Source organism: Rhinoderma darwinii, chromosome 1 (genome assembly GCF_050947455.1).
Source record: "Rhinoderma darwinii isolate aRhiDar2 chromosome 1, aRhiDar2.hap1, whole genome shotgun sequence".
In the NCBI taxonomy this organism is placed as follows: domain Eukaryota; kingdom Metazoa; phylum Chordata; class Amphibia; order Anura; family Rhinodermatidae; genus Rhinoderma; species Rhinoderma darwinii.
Window position 1 is genome coordinate 665,499,412 of NC_134687.1, and position 9,379 is coordinate 665,508,790.

A 9,379-nucleotide genomic window follows, 5' to 3' on the forward strand; every position below is an offset into this window, starting at 1 on the left:
GTAAACAAGGGGTTAATGAGAGACAAGCCGCGGTCAGTTTCCAAGAAGTCCAGAAGTCTAGGGCACAGGGTAAGTGAGAAAAAGTTATATCCCAGGTCTCAGCGTCTACCCCCCGATCCTATGCTGCCCTCTGATAGGGGGAAATAAGAGACTTGACACATCCACACTAAATGGATTGTTCTAATCGGACAAATTTTCTCAAAAAGGAAGCTGGTCCAGAGAGTAGGCGTGCGCCATGGGTCCTGCGGCTGAAAGATCCAACAATCAGCTCATATCACCGGACAAAACTGCGGGCGGTCACATAATTCATATGTATGTAATATTACACAACTCCCAATCACATGAACCCCAACAATATAATACAATGGAAGTCGCTCTTTAACCCTCTCACTGCTTGTCCGGAGCTGTGCTCATGCAGGAGGAAAAGTACTGAGCGCAGCTCGGACAGTAGTGTTACTGCAGGGAGAACGGCGTGTAAGGAGCAGCAGCTTCTCCCTGCACAGTAACAGTAAAGTTTAACGGTCCATGACCACCCTGAGCAGGTCTTCTACATTTCTAGCGTCCTGCTGCTGGATTCCGCTTGTTCTTGAGTTCAATCCCCCTGAAACTCCATTCCAATAAAATGTTTAAAATAAAATGTAATGGAGAGTAAAATAAATAAAGCATTAGATCTCCACACACACATTGTTCAACCTGTTTTACTTACAATCGGACAGATCCCTGGATCCACATTCCTCATTACTACCAGTGACCCTGTGTATTGTGTCTTACACGGAAGATCTTTAACCCTTTCTTATCTCTCTCCACACCTTACCATTACCAAATCCTGTGGGAGTCGGTTCCATGACTTTACGGTTCGGACAGTGATGTGCGGCTTTAGTACTTTGTGATGAAATTGCATTCAACTCATCTGAATGTGGTTACTACAAATTCATGCACCTGCTGCAGAAAGAACCACATTCAGATATATGGAAACTTCTGCGTGTGAACATAACCTAGTGCAGCACTGCAGCAAAGCAAGGAACGTGTGATCAGAGATCAGGAATCACCTGTTTATACTGCACATGATGAAATTAACACTTCAACAAAAAAACAAACAAAATATAATATCTTCTTACCTTGTGATGTGCGCGGTCGGTAGTCCTCCATCATGACCTCCTCGTATAGATCCTTGTGTCCTTCTAGATACTCCCACTCCTCCATGGAGAAATAGACAGTGACATCCTGACACCTTACAGGAACCTGAAACACACAATGATACAGTCATCACCCAGACACCCCCAGTGCTGTTACTGTAGAAATTCCCAGCAGTGTCACCTCTCCAGTCAGCAGCTCAGTCATCTTGTAGATCAGTTCTAAGATCTTCTTCTCATGTATCCGGGAGTGAGGGGGAGGATCTGTGATGGGGCTCTGACTACTGCTCCATCCTCCTGACTCATGGATGATGGGAGTCGTACAGTCACCCGATGTCTTCTTCACTATTGTGTACTCCTGTGTATGGAGAGAGACACTTAGAGAACTGAGCACAGTATTCCCCCCTCAGTAGAGGGAGATTGTGACCCCGCTGTATAGACCTCTAGTGACCCCACATCTGTAATACTGGAGACCTCACCTACAAAAAGACATTGAGGAAATAGAACGAGGCCAAAACTAAGAAGGGAATAATATTGGGGGGGGGGCTAGATGGACCATGTGCTCTCCTCCTGCCGTCATCTTCTATGTTTCTATATAGAGGTCATCCTGATCCTCCTGGTTCCTGGTCATTCTCATTGGTCTACAACATTACTATTGCTGCATTGGTGACATGACACATAACTGACCATATTGGTGGCTGATCTTCAGCTTTTCTGCTGGTGGCTTCTTGACGTCACTTGGAAGGTCTGGACGCTGTTATACAGGACACTGGATTCTTCCTATTACTTCCTATTATGTATTGTCCCTTCCCTATGTGTGACTTGTTCTATAATGTAGAAAAGTTTACCTCTCCGCTCAACAGGTAGATGATCTCCAAGGTGAAGTCTAATATTCTTCTGCTCATCTCATTCCTGTCCTTGTCCATCCTTGCTGGGTCACTCAGGAGAAGGAGCGTTGTGGAGGACAAGATGAGAAAACTGGAGGAACTGGAGGATCTAGTACTGCAGACGTCTTTATGGAGAAAGGAGAAGATGGAGATCATACAGGGGACAACATCATGTGTGACATACAGAACCTCACTTATTCATCATTGAGAGAAACATCTTCTCAGAGCCGTCACCACATGGAATAAAGGGGTATTCCCAACACGGACATTTCTCCCCAGGATATGCCAGAAATGTCTGGTAGATGCGGCTCCACCTCTGGCCGTGCTCGGCTGTTTCTGGAACTCCTATACAAGTGAATGGAGAGTCGTGCACATGTGTGGTCACCTCTCTATTCATTCTCCACCTGGATACAGTCATCACCTCACCAGGCGGGTCGGGGACCCCCGTTCTCCACATAGAGGTGGGACCCCCACATATCAGACGTTTATGGAATATCTCTCAGGTGAGAAGAGTAAAATGAAGACACCCCCCCTCCAGACAATGAAGACCTGACTCCTGACAACCTGACACATGGCGGATACTGGGGAGACATTGCTGACATCTCACAAGACGTGGTGCACACTATGCAGTCAGTGTTTGATATGAACGGTGAGGTTCTGCAGCAGCGGAGGTAACATTATATATAGGGAACATGCAGTGTGATCTCTTATCATCATGTTATAGCGCAGGTGGAGCGGAGCAGAGTGATACATTGTTTTGTGGGATAAGATTCAGTATAAGTTTGTATTTTACTCATTTAACCCCTTCCTGCACAGGACATTTACCGCTCAGGAATTGTTCACATGACATAGGGAAGACCGGACACCTGCTGCAAAGGCCGGAGACCGGAGAGGACGTCGACCCCGAACATTTAACTACTTAGATGCCGTGGTCAATAGCGACTGCAGAATCTAAGCTGTAAGAAAGAGGGGGGGTCCTCTGTGACAGCTCATCGGCCCCTCGCGACATAATCACGGGGTATGGATGGCTGTCATGGCAGCCTGTGGTTATGAAGGTCCGCCATCTTTCTTTTCCCATTAACGCCTAAAACGTAATCACTATATACTGCGATATTAGTATTACAGTGTATTGTACCAGCGATCTAATCATCACTAGATCACGTCCCCCAGAAGAGTAATGCCATTTGTTAAAAATAGTTTGATAAAGTTTTTAGTTCTCTACAAAATATTATTAAATATAAAACCTTTTTCCCATTTTGTCTTTAAACGAACGGAAAAAACACAAATAATAAACATAACTGGTATCACCGCATCCGTAAACACAAGGATTACAATAAAATGTTATTTACCCTCACGGTGAACGCTGTAGGAAAAAAAAAAAAAACAAACCTAGAAGCTCCAAAAAAATAAATAAAAAAAGTAGTAAAAAGTGATCAAAAACTGCAGGTCGTCCTACAAAAAAAAAAGCCCTCACTCCGCTCCATCGACAGAAAAATAAGAGGCTCTGGCTCTGTATACATAGTTGGGAACATTTTTTTTCCAGGGACACTTAGGGTGTGGCTTCCTTGGTGGGTGTGTCTTATGGAGCATGACTTATCTGGTGGGTGGGGATTATGGGGTGTGGCTTAACTGGTAGGTGTGGCTAATGGGGTGTGACTTATCCGGTGGGTGTGGGTTATGGGGCGTGACTTTCTTCCCAGAATTTATCCATACAAATAAACAAACAAAATATTCCCCACTAGTTTGGCTGACACCTAGAGAGATACCGGCCACCATAGTGGTTATCTGGCTGTTTACAGGCAGGTGATGTCTCACTTTATCACTAGGCCGAGGTGATATGTGCTAACACACAGCCCCCTGTACATAGTGCCACACACATCCCACTGTACATAGTGCCACACATAACCCACTGTACATAGTGCCACACACATCCCACTGTACATAGTGCCACACATAACCCACCGTACATAGTGCCACACCTAAACCTTGTAGATAGGGCCAAACACACACCCCTGTAGATAATGCCACCCCCCCCCCTATAGATGGTGCCACACACACAGCCCCTTGTAGATGGTGCCACACACACAGCCCCCTGTAGATGGTGCCACACACAAAGCCCCCTGTAGATGGTGCCAAAACACACACAGCCCCCTGTAGATGGTGCCACACACACATCCTGTAAATGGTGCCACACACAACCCCTGTAGATGGTGCCACACACACAACCCCTGTAGATGGTGCCACACACACAACCCCTGTAGATGGTGCCACACACACAACCCCTGTAGATAATGCCACACACCCCCTGTGGATAGTGGCAAATACACACACACAGCCCTGTAGATAATGCCGCACACACCCCCCTGTAGATAGCGCTGCACACCCCACTGTAGATAGTGCCACACACACACACACACACACACACACCCCTGTAAATAGCACCACACACCCCACTGTAGATAGTGCCACAAATAGATCCGTGTACATAGCTCCACACACACACACACCCCTGTAGAGAGTGCTACACACAGCCCCCTGTAGATAGCGCCACACACAGTCCCCTGTAGATAGCGCCACACACAGTCCCCTGTAGATAGCGCCACACCACCCGTGTACATAGTGCCACACACACACACCCCTGTAGATAATGCCACATACACACCCCTGTACATAGTGCCGCACACACCCCCCTGTACATAGTGCCACAAACAGCCCCCTGTACATAGCGCCACACACACTCCCTTGTAGATAGCGCCACAAACACCACTCCCTATAGATAGGCAATTGGGGCTCCCTATAAGAGTGGAATCCCCAGCCAGAGTGTTGCCGACGTCCTGGCCGGGGATTCCGCTCCAGGAAGAGTGAATGGCAGAGCAGGGAGCGGATCGTTTCCTGCTCCGCCATAGTATTTAATTGTATCTGTGTTCGGAGGATGCAGATACAATTGTATATGGCCGGGACACGTCCAGTACAATAATTTGCCAGGACTGTCTCTGTAAATACAGGACTGTTGGCAACTATGAGAATCCGGTGGCAGAAAAAAACTTGAAACAAATAGATTTTTTTTGTAAATGTCGCACATCATGAAAAACAATAAAAATTTGTTATCACCGTAATCGTATCGACCGCAGAATACATTATGACGCTTTTAACGCACGGTGAACGCAGTAAAAACGAAACCCAAACTACATTGGCAGAATCACAGATTTTCCCCATTTCACCCGACATAGAAGTTTTTCAGTTGCAGTGACATTATGTGATACTTTATATGACGCTCTGAAAATCTACAACTCGTCCCGCAGAATATAATCCTCACACCGCGGCACTGACAGGAAAACACAAAAGTTATGCCCTAGTTACACGACAGGGATTCCCGGCCATGTGACGGACGATTTTTGACATGGCCACAGTAGGAACAATAGACCCCAAATGGGGCAATTTACACGACCGATTTTTTGACAGCCCGGGCCATCAAAAAATGGAGCATGTCCTATTTTCGGCCATTCTCCCAGGCCGCACAGCTCACATAGAAGTCTATGGGGCCGTGTAAAGAACGGCTGTCACTCGGATGTGATCCGAGCAATGGACGTGCTTTCTGCCGCTCATTTGCTCTCTTCTCCATCTCGCAGTGCATGTGAGGAGGAGGAGGGTATTTTTTTGCTCCCTGTAAGAGCGGAATCCCCAATCCCCGGCCACAGCGTTGCCGAAGCGGTGGCCGGGGATTCCGCTCCAGCAGAAGTCCCTGACTTCACTGTTTATATAAGGACAGTGACGGCAGGGACTTCTCTTGGCCGTGTCCCCTACTGCTGAAACTGAATCTCCAGCGCTGTTGCCGGTGTTTCCGCTCCAGGAGTAGTCCCTGACTCCACTGTCCATATAAGGACATTGAAGACAGCCTTCTCCTGGAATGGTCTGTGTAGCACCACCTACAGGGGGGCTGTGTGGCACCACCTACAGGGAGGCTGTGTGGCACTACCTACAGGGGGGCTGTGTGGCACTACCTACAGGGGGGCTGTGTGGCACTACCTACAGGGGGGCTGTGTGGCACTACCTACAGGGGGGCTGTGTGGCACTACCTACAGGGGGGCTGTGTGGCACTACCTACAGGGGGGCTGTGTGGCACTACCTACAGGGGGGCTGTTTGGCACTACCTACAGGGGGGCTGTTTGGCACTACCTACAGGGGGGCTGTTTGGCACTACCTACAGGGGGGCTGTTTGGCACTACCTACAGGGGGGCTGTTTGGCACTACCTACAGGGGGGCTGTTTGGCACTACCTACAGGGGGGCTGTTTGGCACTACCTACAGGGGGGCTGTTTGGCACTACCTACAGGGGGGCTGTGTGGAATTACCTACAGGGGGGCTGTGTGGAATTACCTACAGGGGGGCTGTGTGGAATTACCTACAGGGGGGCTGTGTGGAATTACCTACAGGGTGGCTGTGTGGCACTACCTACAGGGGGCTGTGTGGCACTACCTACAGGGGGCTGTGTGGCACTACCTACAGGGGGCTGTGTAGCCCTACTTCCTTGGGGCTGTGTGGCACTACCTACAGGGGGCTGTGTGGCACTACCTACAGGGGGCTGTGTGGCACTACCTACAGGGGGCTGTGTGGCACTACCTACAGGGGGCTGTGTGGCACTACCTACAGGGGGCTGTGTGGCACTACCTACAGGGGGCTGTGTGGCACTACCTACAGGGGGCTGTGTGGCACTACCCACAGGGGGCTGTGTGGCACTACCCACAGGGGGCTGTGTGGCACTACCCACAGGGGGCTGTGTGGCATTACCTACAGGGGGCTGTGTGGCATTACCTACAGGGGGCTGTGTGGCACTACCTACAGGGGGCTGTGTGGCACTACCTACAGGGGGCTGTGTGGCACTACCTACAGGGGGCTGTGTGGCATTACCTACAGGGGGTTGTGTGGCACTACCTACAGGGGGCTGTGTGGCACTACCTACAGGGGGCTGTGTGGCACTACCTACAGGGGGCTGTGTGGCACTACCTACAGGGGGGCTGTGTGGCACTACCTACAGGGGGGCTGTGTGGCACTACCTACAGGGGGGCTGTGTGGCACTACCTACAGGGGGGCTGTGTGGCACTACCTACAGGGGGGCTGTGTGGCACTACCTACAGGGGGGCTGTGTGGCATTACCTACAGGGGGGCTGTTTGGCACTACCTACAGGGGGGCTGTGTGGCACTACCTACAGGGGGCTGTGTGGCACTACCTACAGGGGGCTGTGTGGCACTACCTACAGGGGGCTGTGTGGCACTACCTACAGGGGGCTGTGTGGCACTACCTACAGGGGGCTGTGTGGCACTACCTACAGGGGGCTGTGTGGCACTACCTACAGGGGGCTGTGTGGCACTACCTACAGGGGGCTGTGTGGCACTACCTACAGGGGGCTGTGTGGCATTACCTACAGGGGGTTGTGTGGCACTACCTACAGGGGGCTGTGTGGCACTACCTACAGGGGGCTGTGTGGCACTACCCACAGGGGGCTGTGTGGCACTACCCACAGGGGGCTGTGTGGCATTACCTACAGGGGGCTGTGTGGCATTACCTACAGGGGGCTGTGTGGCACTACCTACAGGGGGCTGTGTGGCACTACCTACAGGGGGCTGTGTGGCACTACCTACAGGGGGCTGTGTGGCATTACCTACAGGGGGTTGTGTGGCACTACCTACAGGGGGCTGTGTGGCACTACCTACAGGGGGCTGTGTGGCACTACCTACAGGGGGCTGTGTGGCACTACCTACAGGGGGCTGTGTGGCACTACCTACAGGGGGCTGTGTGGCACTACCTACAGGGGGCTGTGTGGCACTACCTACAGGGGGCTGTGTGGCACTTCCTACAAGGGGCTGTGTGGCACTACCTACAGGGGCTGTGTGGCACAACCTACAGGGGGCTGTGTGGCATTACCTACAGGGGGGCTGTGTGGCATTACCTACAGGGGGCTGTGTGGCACTACCTACAGGGGGCTGTGTGGCACTACCTACAGGGGGGCTGTGTGGCATTACCTACAGGGGGGCTGTGTGGCATTATCTACAGGGGGCTGTGTGGCACTACCTACAGGGGGCTGTGTGGCACTACCTACAGGGGGGCTGTGTGGCACTACCTACAGGGGGGCTGTGTGGCATTACCTACAGGGGGGCTGTGTGGCATTATCTACAGGGGGCTGTGTGGCATTACCTACAGGGGGCTGTGTGGCACTACCTACAGGGGGCTGTGTGGCACTACCTACAGGGGGGCTGTGTGGCATTACCTACAGGGGGGCTGTGTGGCATTATCTACAAAGGGCTGTGTGTGTCAACAAATTTAAATGAAATTCATCCGATTTTAAAACAGACAGGGAAAAAACGGATGCAAAACGGACTCAAACCGGCCAGGAAAAACGGCCGTTTTTATTGGCCGACACTCGGACGCTGTGGTGTGAATAGAGCCTTATAGATCTGAGAAGACAGGGAGGGAAAAACTAAAACAGAACCTGGCCTGGTCATTAAGGGGTTAACCTGCGGTGCGGATTATAAACACGCAGGATATCGGATTTATACCGCGGATTCGCTGCGCATTTGTTGCAGAATTTCTCCATTAAGTTCAATGGGAAAGTCAAGTTCCGCAACAAACGCCATTGTTCCCAGAATCCTCTGCGGCTCCACCGCGTGTTCACAGCAACGCTGCAGGTTACACAGATATAAAGAAGAAGGCGTCATGTGACCACTGCAGCCAATCACAGGCCGGAGAGGTCACATGTCATTATAGGGGTCACCTGGACACAGCCAAAAGAGCAGGGCGTGTTGCTATGGTAACGCTGGGAGAGGTGAGGATCGGCCTTGTTGTATTTCTGTAGTAGATATTCGGGAGAATTATACGTCCACCATTTGGGGTGAATATTCGGGGTGATTTCCTTGCGTGTTGTGGGTCGTATTCGCTACGTGTGAACATTCCCTTAAACCGCACGGTGAACGACATTAACAAGAAACGTATAAAAGTCAGTGAATAAGTTGTATGTAGCGAATATTATGTCATTACAAACTACGACTCGTCCCACAAAACATCCGACCACTACAAAGAGCAGAAATAACCACTTACCCCAAAGAGGCCGGCACTGGAGGGGTTAAATCCCGGCTAGGCGTCCAGTGGGCGGGGTCACTCAATGATTGACAGCTCTCTGCATACACACACTCATACAGGGGTGACTGATAACAGAGAGAACACCCGACCAGCGCTGCTCTCTAACTCATACTGGGCAATAGCTGAAGAAACTGAGATGACGTCACCCCCATGTGACCGAAGCAGGAGGGGCGGAGCTTATCCGCAAAGAGAGGCGGTGGATGAAGGACATGTGATAATATAAGG

The 9,379-nt window shown here is 50.8% G+C and overlaps 2 protein-coding genes across 2 annotated transcripts in view; both read right to left on the minus strand.

Moving 5' to 3' along the window:
* The window catches only part of LOC142664704 (uncharacterized), a 358,460-nt gene that overhangs the window by 19,603 nt on the left and 329,478 nt on the right, over nucleotides 1–9,379 (minus strand). The gene's annotated exons all lie outside the window — the stretch shown is intronic.
* On the minus strand, nucleotides 1,054–9,289 carry LOC142665189 (gastrula zinc finger protein XlCGF66.1-like). Its single transcript, XM_075844777.1, has 4 exons — nucleotides 9,113–9,289; nucleotides 1,982–2,145; nucleotides 1,318–1,491; nucleotides 1,054–1,242 (listed from the first exon to the last, which is right to left on the minus strand). The coding sequence occupies exons 2-4, from the start codon at nucleotides 2,057–2,059 to the stop codon at nucleotides 1,054–1,056; spliced, it is 441 nt and encodes a 146-aa protein (XP_075700892.1). The 5' UTR covers nucleotides 2,060–2,145; nucleotides 9,113–9,289.

Coding starts and splice junctions, on each gene's coding strand:
- LOC142665189 (XM_075844777.1), bottom strand. CDS start 2,059: ATGGACAAGGACAGGAATGAGATGAGCAGAAGAATATTAGACTTCACC. Junction 1,492..1,981: donor TCTACCTGTTGAGCGGAGAG/GTAAACTTTTCT, acceptor CTCCATACACAG/GAGTACACAATAGTGAAGAA. Junction 1,243..1,317: donor CTGAGCTGCTGACTGGAGAG/GTGACACTGCTG, acceptor TGTGTGTTTCAG/GTTCCTGTAAGGTGTCAGGA.